The sequence below is a fragment of the Paramisgurnus dabryanus genome, chromosome 16 (genome assembly GCF_030506205.2).
Source record: "Paramisgurnus dabryanus chromosome 16, PD_genome_1.1, whole genome shotgun sequence".
Classification (NCBI taxonomy): Eukaryota; Metazoa; Chordata; class Actinopteri; order Cypriniformes; family Cobitidae; genus Paramisgurnus; species Paramisgurnus dabryanus.
Genome location: NC_133352.1, coordinates 7054003 through 7068928, shown reverse-complemented (window position 1 = coordinate 7068928; position 14926 = coordinate 7054003). Strand labels below are relative to the sequence as shown.

At 37.5% G+C, this 14926-nt stretch overlaps 1 protein-coding gene across 1 annotated transcript in view; it reads left to right on the top strand.

The window, feature by feature from the left end:
- Positions 1 to 358: 358 nt before the first annotated feature.
- The window catches only part of LOC135731158 (uncharacterized), a 30720-nt gene continuing 16152 nt past the window's right edge, over positions 359 to 14926 (top strand). Inside the window, exons 1-6 of the mRNA XM_065249109.2 lie at positions 359 to 449; positions 3226 to 3531; positions 3660 to 3974; positions 7488 to 7532; positions 7683 to 7763; positions 7869 to 7888. Of these exons, the coding sequence (XP_065105181.2) occupies positions 383 to 449; positions 3226 to 3531; positions 3660 to 3974; positions 7488 to 7532; positions 7683 to 7763; positions 7869 to 7888 (834 nt within the window). The 5' untranslated portion in view covers positions 359 to 382. The remainder of the gene's footprint in view (positions 450 to 3225; positions 3532 to 3659; positions 3975 to 7487; positions 7533 to 7682; positions 7764 to 7868; positions 7889 to 14926) is intronic.

Here is a 14926-nt window from a genome sequence, read left to right as displayed (position 1 = left end):
TCAGAGCAGAGACAGTCAGATCAGAGCTCAACTCAACATTATTATTCATGACCCTTTCAAATAGGGCAAAAATAGACCATTTTATTCAAAGGACAAATCCTAGGGTTGTAAATGTAAGACCTTTCTGGATAATTTTTGCACTTAATAAAGTTACATACCTTCTATGTAGATATCAAAGAACAATTTAACAGATTATTGCAATGCATTATTTGTCACCTTTAACAAACAACTAAAAATCTCTTTGCATGTGTCTAAAAATGTCTTAAAAAGGGAACACACATGTATATTTTGTAATAATTACAACATGCAGGAAAAGCTGATGATTTTTAAAGGGAGAGTTATGACTAAAAAATAGAAAGAGGAAGACTAACAGAAAAGAAAAATGGTTGATAAATGGCACATATATTTGCTGGGACTGACAACTATTTATTTCTCTAATTATCTCACAGGTAAGATCTTTGAATAAAACATTTATAACAAAGTCAGAAAGTTTCTTTCTACAGATAATATTATTTAGTAGACATTTTGTTTATAAAAGGAAAAACATAGATTTAACACTAACATTTCTCCACAAAGTGTGTTTGTAGTGTGGAGTATACTGTATCACTATTTTTACCGTACTGTACTGTACTTAATGAACAATGATTATGAAAGATTGTGAAACTGAGTATTAAAAGTCTGTTTAAGAAACAAGAGAGACAAAACTCCAGGCAACATTTTTAAAAAATGACAGGGACCTGAATGTCACAGTGATCCGTGTCATGTTTTGTGTCTGTTCCATATTGTCATCACCTGGACACTTGTTAATTATCACCTCATTCATTCCACCTGTGTGTCATTAGTCTTTGTCTATTTATACCAGTGTTTGTGTCACACTCATCGCCGGATCATTGTCAGTACTACCATGTTTGTTTCCCGGTCCATGTTCATCTGTGCCTGTGTTTTGCTTACCTGCTGTTATTTTGATTCCTGTGTTTTGTTTCCCATTTATTTATTAAATGTTATTTATTCAGTCATCAAGCTCTGCACTTGCGTCCTCACTTCCTCACTCCTGCAAACGTATCATGACACTGAAAATGTCGAGAAAACTCCTGAGATCAGATTGTGTGTTTATGAAAAATATTTTCAGACACCATTGGGCAATTTCCTGGATAGGGTTTAGATTAATCCCAGGCCTTTGTTATATTAGAACATTACTTTAAAAAAAATACCTTACAAAAACAATACTGATGGTGTGCATCTTTAAACAGAAGAATGGCACTGATATACTGTAATTCAATTCAATTCTATTTATATAGCGCTTTTCACAAGTGTTAATTGTTGCAAAGCAGCTTTACATAAGTAGATGTAGAGGAGAACACAGACAATCAATAGATAATATAAGAAGTAGAATATAGCGGCTAAGGTTAAAACCATACAAGCGTGCATATTAATAATGTAACGTATACAGTAAAGTGCTAAATTAAGCCAAAGTTGGCTGACTCTCCCTGGGACTAAAAAAACCCCTTAGGAGAAAACCCGGTGGGAAAAACTCCTAGAAGGATAAAAAACCATAGGGAGAAATTAATATATATTATTTATATATATAGACACGGTAAGGATAGGAAGCGGGTAAGTGGATTAAACTGGTTCAGCCGGTGGTCGTTGGTCGCGGACAGCCAGTAGATCAGTGGTGCGATGACCTTCACAGCAGCAGGAACTGGGTCTGTTTGTCTCATTGTCCTCGGGGTCGAGGACGAGACAGGGAGACAAAAACAGAATTCTATTAGCGTAGGGGCCGTTCGCATGTAATGCAAGTGTCAAACAGTATAGTGGTTTAATTCAGCTCGGTTCCAGACAGGCTAACTATTGCGGCAAGAGTAAATTACCCATATGAGGTATGTGAGTGCTTTGCTCTAGACAAAAATAATTACTGCGGGAAAAGTACATTTACTGGACATGTTATGTGAATGCTTTGTTAAAGAAGAATGTCTTAAGTTTAGATTTAAATTGCTCGACTGTGTCTGATACTCGAACATTATTTGGTAAATCATTCCAGAGCTTAGGGGCTAAGTAGGAAAAGGATCTACCAACTTTAGACACTTTTGATATTCTAGGGATAATTAAGTGACCAGAATTTTGTGAGCGCAGTGTACGTGATGGATTGTATTCTGACAGTTATTCTTTAATATACGAGGGTGCTAGGCCATTTAAGGCTTTGTTGGTGATTAGTAATATTTTAAATTGTATGCGATATTTAACTGGTAGCCAGTGTAAAGATGCCAGAATTGGACTTATGTGGTCATACTTTTTAGATCGAGTAAGCACTCTTGCGGCGGCGTTTTGAACCAGCTGTAGCTTGTTTACCTGATTTGCATGGCATCCCCCGAGTAACGAGTTACAATAATCTATTCTAGAGGTCATAAAAGCATGGGTAAGCTTTTCTGCATCTGATGCAGACAGCATATGGCGTATTTTTGAGATATTTCTAAGATTGAAGAATGCTGTGCGGCAGACGTTGGAGATATGACTATCAAAAGCTAGATTGCTGTCGAACATCACGCCTAAATTCTTAACCGTGGAAGATGGCACAACCGTGCAGCCATCTATGGGCAACTTGTAATCTGACATGTTATGTTTGTAGCGATTCGGTTCAATAATAAGTATCTCTGTCTTATTGGAGTTTAGCATAAGAAAGTTATGTGGCATCCAGTCCCTAATATCACTAATGCAGTCTGTTAGCTTAGAAAACTGGTGGGTTTCGCTAGGATGCGACGAGATGTAAAGCTGGGTATCATCCGCATAGCAGTAAAAACTTATGTTATCTTTCCTGATAATGTCTCCTAGAGGTAACATATATAACAAGAATAGGATAGGGCCTAGAACTGATCCCTGAGGTACGCCGTATTTAACGGGGGAGTGATATGACTCTTCCTCATTTACATAAAGTGGTATCGATTGGTTAGATACGATCTAAACCAGGCTAACGCCTGACCACTGATGCCAACATAGTTTTCTAGTCTATTGAGTAAGATTTTGTGATCTATTGTGTCAAAGGCTGCAGTAAGGTCTAGTAATATAAGGATTGAGATGTATGTTAAGATATGTACAATATTTTTAAATGAAGGCAGCTAAAACATCCATTTTAGTCTGGGACTAGGATAAGCTCTGTCCAGGAAGCCCTTATGTAAAACAGATTGCTTGTATAAAGTACCATATAAACATACGTATTCACCATTCAATCAGGTACCAGTGGAGTGGTCAATGTGTTCTGTAGTGATGGAGGAAATGTCACTCTGCCCTGCAGTGATGCTCCTCCTGACTGTAGATCAACAATATGGTTCTACCGTAAAGACAAAAAATCAACTGGAGTTGAACTGTTTACTAAAGGAATAAAGATAATGGACCATAAAAGACTGAGTCTGGGGTCTGACTGCTCTCTGAACATCTATAAAACCACAAAAGAAGATCATGGTGTTTACACCTGCAGGAAACAAGTGATTAGAAATGATTCATACACTGATGTCAATGTTTATCTGCATGTTCTTCATGGTCAGTGTTTCTGTTCATTATATAAATATTTGATTTATGTTTAAGAGCACAATTCTATCTTTTAACTCACATGTTTAGTGAGAGGAGTGAAGTCTGTTGTTTGATTTGTGTTTTTATTTGTGTTTCAGTGTCTATATCATCTACACAAACTGAGATTAAAGCAGGCAGCTCTGTCACTCTCTCCTGTCAATTATATTTATATGATGGATATTATTGTGAGCGTTTGCTTTATAAGTATGGATTTCAGATGATCTGGGTGAATGAGTCTGATGTTAATCTTCAATCAGACTCCAGATATCAGATCTCATCTTCAACAGAACACTGTAACAGCAGTCTGACTACAACACTCCTGAATGAAGACAACAACAGAGAGTTGAGATGTCAGATTATTACAGGAACCTCAAAAGTTAAGACCTCAGCCGGATACACTGTCAAGTATTCGGGTAAGAATATAAATAAACATCATGCAACCCAGTCTCACGGCAAGTTGTGTTTTAGAAACGAAAATTTTGATTAATTTATTCATGTTTGCTGACACAAATTTTCACAGTTTTTCGTGACTCTGGAGACAAATGTCTTTTTCGTCCTTCCCAGCACATATTTTTATCAATGGCTTTTCGTGTCTGTGCCACGACTTTCTTTATCGTGTCATTTTATATTTTTTTCCTCATCGTTCTTTCCTATTTTTAAATCATTGTCGCTTGGGGTTAGGGTTAGATTCAGGGTTTGGGTTAGGATGTAATTTTATGCATTGGTTTCTACATGTTTTTTGTCCGCTTTTAAAACTATTCTCGCCTGGAGTTGAGGTTAGAGTTGGGGTTAGGAATTCGCAGAAAGTGATTCTAACCCAAACCCCATGTGACAATGGTCAAAAAATAGAAAACAACGATGAAAAAACAAAATATAAAATGACACTATAAAGAAAGTCATGGCACAGAAAGCCATTGATAGAAATTAATGCTGGGAAGGATGAAAAAGACATTCGTCTCCAGAGTCACAAAAAACAGTGGAAATTCGTGTCAGCAAACACAAATAAATAAATCAAAATTTTTGTTACTATAACACGACTTGCCGTGAGACTGGGTTGTTATATGTGACATGTGCTTGCAAAATGAATCAGAATGAGCAAATTTTCAAAAATGAGTTATTTATATGTTGACATTTATATCTATAAAGAAAACTTTAAATGATATATGATTTGTTGAAATCTGACAAAAAAATGACACCTGTTTAAAATCAATATAGTCAGCAAAGTCAATTTTGAGTACATTTTTGAGATTTTTAGATTCAAAAACAAAATCATCGCATCCATACCCTTAAAATCACAGGTAAAACTAACAGATTTGGCACACACAAAGTAAAAAGCAAGAAAGGGAGAAAAGCGAGAGCGAGAACCGAGGATGCTAGAAGTTACAGGCATCACTTCACGTGAGAGCTTTGTTTCGTCACTGATTCTTGAAACTTTGGCAAAAACATGTCCCACTAAGAAAAGTGCTAATTTTGTTGGAAATTAATAACATTTTCATGAAGAAAAAGAATCAATGTTGTAATCAGGGGGTCCTTTGAGATAATAATTTCAAATTGATTAAAAAAGCCAAAAGTAATAATTGAATTGAATAATATATTTACCACATGAAAGAGTACATTGTAATATGTATTAAAAGCTACAAACAGTGAGTTTTGAGCAATATTTATTATTATTTTGTGATTGCTCAAAATGTGTCCCACATATTCGTCACCACCGTCAGATATTTATAAAAAGCAATAAAATCAGACAACTACAGGGTCAACTGCATTCCTGAGGACCTAATTTTCAAACCTTCAGCTCTACTGCATGCTTCAAGATCACTCAAGCTCCTGTATGTTTGCTATTTTCTCTTAAACTTCTTCATATTTTTGGACACTGCTACTGTGACAACCATAACATGTCAACACCGTCATCTTTGTAAAAAAATATTAGATTAGATTATGAAATAAATTTATCATTTTTAAGAAGAGGTCTGAAGTAGCTAACAACAGAGGGGAAACAAGATGGCTAATGTGAACAACTCATCTATTTTTTTTAATCTATATTAGGTTTTTGTCACCACCGTCAGATGTCACCACCGTCAGGTTTTCTGTCTTTTCTGTCAGGTTTTATGTGTTTTATGTATTTTATGATTTGATATTTGTTCATCACAGTGCTCAGGATTGTTATTTTTTGGACCATACTGACCTGATACAATACTGATTTTGGCAGTAACTAATTAAAAAAAAGGCGTTTATTGTGTTTTGGAACCAAACTCATATTATATAAACAACACAAACATTAAGTGAATCATAAGTTATCCAGTCAGTGTTGTATAAAGTGTTGACTCATGACTCGCTCCTACCGCAGCTCGTAACTCCTCCTTCCGATTTTTTTCAGATGTTATCAGAAAGAATTGGTAAAGCTTATTTGTCTTTTATAAATTTGATGAAACTAAAGACTCTTCGGAGATATGGAGGATGTAATACTACTTTCAGATTAACATCAGATACACAGAAACAGTGTGTGTTATGGACGCTTTAATAACATCAATCAGGTCCAAAACTTTATTTTCTAATTCCTATAGGTTTTAAACTCAAAACTAAAATGTCAGACGTGGATGGAGACTTCATTTGTATTAGATGAAGCATTTAGGACAGTACACCTCTCAGAAAACATACAAATAAAGACCATTTTAGATGTTTAATGATTATTTAGAGCATTGAATTTAGAGAATTTCTACCAAAATCGACATTTATACTTCCTCAAAAATAGACATTGCGCATTCCAACTCATTTTGCCAGCACAGGTCACAAATCTTATAAGGCTTTCTTTAAGGCGTATCGTGAATTTTTTTTGCAGTTTTGGTTCGTTTATTAACTTAAAAACATAAAAATGCCTAAACAAAGTTCTTTTTCCTAAAGATTTTTAAATACTTTTCTTTTTATATAAATGCAACTAACACAAAGTGGATTTTTTTGTTATAAAATGATGTGTTAAGCCCGGTGTATAGTCGGTGTATACGAACAGGGTCAGCAGGGTTAAAAGATTTACTTAAAAAATGTATTCCACTAAAGATTACAGAATACATGGGGAAAATATATACTACTGTATACACAGAAGTTGAACTATAACTCCACCCCCAAAATGAAAATTTACTGATTATTGCTCATCCCACAAGACGTTCTGGATATTTTCTAGGACCATATTTATCTAGTTCAGGAAAAAAGCACAACCAGAACATAAAACAAAAAAATCCATCGACATTCTAAATACAATTTTGTGTACGTTTGTACAATAAAAGTCTCAGGATACAAATCCACCTGGGTCATAAAGAGAAAACAAAATGTCAAAAGGGAAGTAACACCCAAAAAATGAAGTGAAGCTGAGCAATACAGGGAATCCACGAACAAAAAATCCCCAAGGAATCAACCTTTCTCAATCAAAACACCCACTGTCAACAAAACAAACCAGCGCAGACAGCAAAAACAGGGGCATTTAATAAGGTACCAATGTCTGTTACATTACATAGACATTGTTATTATTGCTAGAAAGCTCAAACCTAAAATTTTTGTTCGCTTATTAAACCACATAGGAATCATAAGGATTATTTTTATAATGCATGGATGTGCTTTTTAGAGCTTCGAAGCATTGATCCCGTTCAATGCTGTTATAAAGCAAGGATGTGGCAAGATATCTAATAATAACTCTTAGATGACATAGGAAGTCCAGTAAACTCTGAGAGTTGTGTCTTAAAAGTTGTGTAAGATTGAATGACCTTTCAGTAACACTTGGTTAAGTGTTTTGAAAACTTAAAAAACTTGACAATAATCTACTTGTAACAGATTGCTATGCTTAGATTGCATTACTTCCCAACCCCACCTGCTTAGTGTGATAATGCTTTTATAAAATGTCAGTAAAGGAAAACTTTAACATTTTGTGCTTATAGGAAATCCCCCCAGCATTAAGAATGAGACTGGATTCAAAATAAGAGGTATAAATGTCTTTAGCCATTGTGGTCATACTGAGTTCATTTCTCTGTGTTGGTTCATTTTCCTGTATTAATGATGAAATCAATAAAGATGTTATGGATTGTGTTTGTACTGTATATTCTCTATGTGAATGTGTCTGTTTGTGTCTGCAGTGATTATTTTTATTGTTGAGGTTGCAGTACTGACAGCACCTACTGTTATTCTTCTCTTGATCATCTGTGAAAGGAGATCTGGTGAGTTTTTTAACAGTCTGATGATTCACAACAATCTGAAACTGTCAACATAAAGTTACACAAACAAGCAGAAATGTTAAAACATGAATCATTTATATCCCCCAGGTAAAAGAAGAGCTCAAAAAGTGAGTTATGTTAATGGCTCAGAATCAGTTGTAATAAGTGATTGTTGATATAAAAATTATAAAAATGTACATGAAAATTGATTATATGTAGTGCTATAAAATAAAGCCTCAAATCAGGAACTTTATTTCAGTAATATTGTTGTTTTTCTGGTAATAATAATACAATTTACATGTCAACCCTGCTGTTATGTTAAGTTATGTGTGGATATTTATGGCCATTAGACATTTATTGTCGTTATATGAATACTCTCGTCTAATAATCAAATCATATGCGGAATAATATGTGCATCTTTGAAAAACTGTAAGAATACAGTGTTGAAATTAATTTTTGTGTTAAAGTTTTGAGAAAGTTGTGAGGATATTTATTGCCATGTTAGACGTTTAATGCCGTTGAATATTTGTGTATATATTCATATATACATAGTAGGAAATATATAATGTGGTATACTGCAAAGTTACCCTGATAATTTTTATTGATGATATATGTGGAGATAAACCTTTGCAAACACTACCGGCCTACCGGGAAAAGTCCCAACTCTCCCAATTGCCACTCCGCTACTGGCTGTAGGGAAGGGAGTGCATTTTGGTTGCTGTCAAGAAGCTTACCCCGCGACCAGATGTGACGTACCTCACTCAGCTTTCAGGAAATCCTGATGCCTGAATCCATTTGTGCTGAAGATAGCATACACCCATTTCAGCAGGATCATGGTCCCCCTCAAGCCAGCACGCACGAGTATGTTAATTGTTTGTTTACTTTTTACACAAAGTTATGCTAACACTATCTGCCTGTCTCTCTATACTAGCCTTTCTATCGGTCTATCCATCTATATATCTAGTCTATATCCATGTATTTATCTATAATCTGTGCTATCTGAATACTGTAGTCTACTACTCGTCTCTCTAGTCCAGGAGTGGGGAACCCTGGGTTCTGGAGGGCCACCCTCCTGCAGAGTTTAGATCCAACCCTAATCAAACACACCTGAATTTCATTTGCGTGTGTTAAATTAGGGTTGGAACAAAACTCTGCAGGACAGTGGCCCTCCAGGACCAGGGAACCCCACCCCTGCTCTAGTCACTCTCAAATCAATGGTCTCAAGGCAGGCTTTGGTAAATTCTCTCCAAAGGTGACGTAATGAAATGCCTTGTGTGGGAAAGGAGAATCGTTGCAAACCGCTGTAAGATAGTGTGAGGATTGGAGACGAGGAACAAGAGAACCCAAGTGCAGACGATATCGGGGAGTGAACATTTATTATATATAAAACATGAAAACAAAAAGCCCAAGAGGGGGCAACACAACATTAAACATGAATTAACAACACTGACTTGACATGAAACACTCTGATGAAAACATTAAACTGAATGAACACGAAAGACTGCATAACATGACATGTATCAACACAATGATCCAGCACAAGACAAGAGGAGATTAAATAGGGCAACTAAACGAGGGCAACACAGGTGCGAGGGAGTACTGATAATGAATATTTAACAGGGAGAACAAGGGGGCGGGGACTAGAGACGAGACACCAGAGGCACATGCCACAATAAACAAGGCATGCGCCTCCACATGAAACAAGAGACTGTCAGAACCCTGCCATCACAATAAAAACATAAATATAAAACCAAACTCTCGTGGCAGAGTCCTGACAGATAGTACCTACTTTTTCATATTATATTCCGTTTTATGATACCCAACAACATAAAATACAATGGATAACAGTTAAATGTTTATTATCAACAAGCAAATTGCACAAATTTGTCAAAAAATTAACCCTGCAACACAGCCTTTAATCAGACAAAAACATGAACGTGATTAATAGGACGTGGCTTTGCATGATTAAACACTAATATACATCAATTACCACTTAACACTTACAGGGTGTACTCACTTTTTGTCAGCTATTTGGACAATAATGGCTACATGTGAAGTTATACTGGCCTACAAAGCCAAAGTGCAGTAACTACGCATTTGTTCAAAATTGAGTTAAAGGCTCTCTAAGCGAATCTGCGAGACGTTAGTTATTGTTGACGTTTGAAACTGTTTTCAAACAGACGGAGCGTAGCTAACTCCTCCCCCTCCCTTCCGTGCTTTCATGAACGGGCCCAACCCCCACCCCCAAATCCTTTTTGTCGTTTATTGGCTGGAATACTTTGTTTTGTTTTGTGATGCTAGGTTTGGCCACTTGTTGATATTGCCGTTTGTGAAGCCTGGGCTGTCTACAGAGATCGCGTTTTTTTACAGTTTGATCAGCGGACAGGCAGCAAGCAGATAGTGAGGAGATGTTTCCGGTATGTAACAAAAAATGTTTTATGGTCTAAAACGCTTCAATTCGATTAGAGCACTTTTAAGGGTTAAAATTGGCTTTGTGAGATCTGTTGTGTCTTGTGACAAAGTCTCCTGGTTCAATTTTGTCCCATTTCAGAGAAACGTGTGTGCCAAAATTGCAGTAACATGTTTGACTGGCTGGTGTAAAAAACTTTAAGGGCTTTTTTCTCAGTTTCAGTGTTTGCGTAGTTACTGCACTTAGCCTTTGTAGGGCAGTATACATGGTGGCTCTTGCAACCTCTTCCTCATCCCAGTAGTTCTAATGCTGCCTTCATGTGTTATGATAATTAGGGTAATTGCCAAAAACCTATATGGAAAATGCACACGAACACCCCTTCATGTGGTATTTTCCACTGGGCAACTCGTAGAAAATGTTGATGCACGAGTTACCAAGATGAGATAACCTTTGACCTTTTCAAAATGGCGGAGAGCAACAGAAGAGTCTTGAATGATAAGCATTGTAGGCAAGGCAAGGCAAGGCAAGTTTATTTGTATAGCACATTTCATACACAGAGGTCATTCAAAGTGCTTTACACAGAAATGTGATAAAAAAGAAAATGTATAAATAAGTGATACAATAAAAACAAAGGAGCATGATGTAGAACATTGAGTACATGTTCTTAATAATGTGTTTTGTATCTCTAGCCTAGCGTATCCGTATTAGTGACGTCAGAGTACGCCCTGACGTATACGGAACTGTGTGGTGGAATAACTCACATGTACCTCGTGATGCTGATGCAGTTTTATAAGTAAAGATTGTTGTTCCAAAGCTTTGAATGAGACTGTCATTTAAACACATGAGAATTTAAAATAACAATAAAAAAATAAATGTGATTTTAATAAAAACAGTTTAAAATGTTAAAAAGAATAAAACAGGAGTAAAAGTGACTTTAGTTAAAGATAGTTCACTTCAAAATGAAAAACTCCGCCACCATCCACCCATCCCCACGCTCAGGGCCGGCGCCACGAGGGGGCGTGAGGGGGCATCGCCCCCTCACTGGCACTATCCCGCCCCCTCAGATCACCATTAATGTTGAATGGGATTTTAATGATAAAATGCGCTATTTAAAAATCACGTTTGCCTTGTGTATTGCCTTCCTAAAGTGAATTTTAAAGTCTAATTATTTAACAAAACAAAAAAACAAGTGTGCATGTATTCTACCGGGACACACGCCCACTCATGTGTAGCCTATAGGCTTGTTCGAATTCATCAGGCGAAGACGTCAAAATGCCGCGAGAGCGAGACGAAACGACACATAGTATGATTTTTCGAATCGTTCTCGCGGTACTTTGACGTCATGTGGTTGTTGGTTCTTGCAGCCGCGCCTGAAGTTGAACAAGTTTGTGTTGACGGCTTGAGGCACGCCGACAATGAGCCCGCGTTCTGAGTCTCAGAGGGAAATCAAGATGTCGAAGTGGGAAATTATATAAAAATTTACAGACAGGAGTGTGAGAGTGACCTGGGCCTGCCCTGTAGCAATGGATATATGGAAAATAGCATTGGAAGTTCTACAAACCGGACTCCGGATTGCCGTGGCGTGGATGAATTATCGGAGCATTTCATGTGCAAAGATCCAAATGTTCGGCTGTCATTAAGTCAATTCGGGCACCATGAACTTCAGCCAGACTGTACATAGTTTTGAAAAGTTCAGATGTTCATGTTCTTCAGCATCCTTGCAAGTCAACGTACAACCAACAGCCTATTATTGTTCTGCATTTAACGTTAAAGGTAAGCCTGTACGATCTCTCTCTCTCTCACACACCTGTTTATCAGGAGTAAATAGATAAAAAATAGACATTGTTAAATTTATAATTAACGAATTTGAATTAGCCTATACTACAGCATAGCTGTATATGTAAACGAGTTATTGTCATTTTGCTATTGTGGTTCTCTAGCTGCTTAATCGCTAGCTTATGGTGCATTACTTGTGGCAGTTAAAATAACTACATTATCAAATTGAACCAAAATGTTGATAAAATCTTGCGTTTGGACCGTTTTTGGGCTGAAAACCATCAACTCTATTTGCCAACACTGCCCCCCACCATTACGTAAAATTTATTTCTACCTCTGGGTCTGAACTTCAAATGAGTAGTATTGTGCTAATATGTAACGTTAGGTATGCGTTTTTTTGTTGTTGTTGTATTGTTCAGAGCTCTGTACCTTGCTCACTATAGCTGTAGTTTTTGTGGTTGTATTACAGAGATGTTTGTTTATAACACTTTAAAACTTAATGTACCAAACCTATGTATTTTCTAGCTGGGGGAATTACTGTATATGCATTTATGTGATCGCCCCCTCTGGTATTTTAGACGCCCCCTCATCAGCGCTCGGCTGGCGCCGGCACTGCCCACGCTGCTCCAAACCCGCACGCATCCCCCTCATCTGACAAACACAAAAGAAGACACCCCGAGAAATGACGACAAACACATAGCACCGACCATAGACCTCCATAGTAGGAAAAAAATATATTTTGTACACTCCTAAAAGTTTTTTGCTGTTAGCGCATAATTTTTGAAGCCTATACAATGCTGTGTCATTGACAATTGTAATATAATGCATTAACACTCAGTGTCAGTTTTAAAAAAACTGACCTTGCGTTAAAGGGGCTGAATGTAAGTTATTACTTAAAAAAATCTTTAAGATAGAGTTTTCATTTGTATATTTATGAGGCAACCATAATGTAATAGAAAGAATGACACCTTGAGTGTCCTCCACGGTTGTCTCTATCAGCCTGTAGGCTCTTTTCTGTGTGGAGAAGTCGGGTCCGAATTGGCGCGAAATTCAAAATGTGACGTCATGCGCGTGCTCGTCTACCTGGGCGTTCCATATAGACGCACGACAGTCATTAGTAAACAGCGGCAATCGCTAGCATGTTTCAAATGGACTCTGTAGACGGAAAGAAGCGACCAACTTCCAGCACAATCCAGACACTCACGGAAACTCCTCGTAAGTTTAAAAAAAATCCTTATCTAGTGCGGCCAAAATAGTGCGTGACCGGCGTCGGGGAAAAGACAAGAGTAAACATCGGATTGGCATTTGATTCTTGGAGGGAGCTCCGGTCAGCGCTGGGTATGAAAAAAGACCTTGAGCAGGTTTCCTTTTTACTGCAAAGGTAAGACATAGTTACAGGGCATCTGTAATATATTATGTTATTGTTTTTGTGGTGTAATGCTAACGATAGCATTTATTTTGTGGTGTAATGCTAACGATAGCATGTAGCACAGGACCGTTTCAAAAGTTACTTTCTTATATGAATTATCTTTATTCAGAGCACGAGTGCATTAAGATTGTGAGTGTCGGGAGTGTGTTTTACAGTGTCGTGTTACAAAACTTTTAGAAGTAGACTTCTGTTGAAAATATAAAGTAGCACTGCAACATTTTGCTAAAATATGGTCTGTCAAACAATAACCTTACAGTACTGTAACTTTTCTTACATTTGTAAACATGCTGGTGAATCTCAATGAGCTGTCTGTGGTTGCTATGGCAACTCTGGTTGTTGTGGTCGTGCTCGTACGAGTGTGCCCACCGAGTACGAGCATGAGACTGGCTGCAGTTTCTATAACGGCCACTGGTGTCAGTAACGGTTAGAAATTTCTCAACTTACGGAGAGCACCTTTAATATAAAAATACAGTAATATTTTGGTGTTATTTACCCAGAGCAGATGCTAGCTAGCAGTCATTAGGAGCCTAGTAATGAGCGATCAGGCAACGTGAATGTATTTCCCTACAGTACGCCAACAAAAGCACCTGAACACAACACACTGGTAAATACCAGATCACAAATGGAAAATATCATCTTTTCCATAGCACGTAAAGGCAGCATAATACTACGCTGAGGCTACTTTTCATCCACTTATTCCTAACACAACGTCATCGCCGAATTGCTTAAAAAAAGTTAATATCAAAAACGTCTTTAAGGCCATTTTTGAGACATCTTGGTTGATTTATGTACCCATTAATTTACAGTGGTGGTTAAGTTAACCTGCAAAATGAGCTTTAACACAAATGTGTGGATCTTGAATCAGAACTGTTCAAATTTGATGCTTTCAGAACAATTCTCTCATAATGACCAACAGATGTTAAACAAGGCACCTCTTTGCATTTCAGAATTAAAATGTTTGCTCTCCACAAAGATGGCCTAGGCCAGGGATGGGCAACTTTGGTCCTGGAGGGCCGATGTCCTGCAGAGTTAAGCTCCATCTTGCCTCAGCACCTGCCTAAAAGTTTCTAGTATGCCTAGTGAGAGCTTAATTGGCTGCTTCAGGTGTGTTTAATTATGGTTGGAGATAAACTCTGCAGGACCGAAGGTGCCCATCCATGGCCTAGACTATAACAAGATCAGTAACACCCTGACATTAGCCTCTTTCACACAGTAATTCTGGTAAATTACCATGAATTTACCAGAATGAATTTACCAGTAAATACAAAAATGTGCTGTTCACACATGCAGTGACATTCCGTCTTTTTACCAGTAAGACATCATTCACACATCAGTATCAAAATACCGGTAAATTCGGAGAGAAAGCGGAAGTTACCTGTGGCGCGCGGCCGGCGAGCTCCGTCCGTGTCGTATTTGTAAACGGCGGGTTATGACTTAATATCCACGGTCCGTATTTTGTTGTTTTCACATCTGTGGCAAACGGTCGCGAAGTTGCTCGTGACCAAACAACATTGCGTTAGGCGGCGTCAAACGGAACCTGCGCGTTTGCAC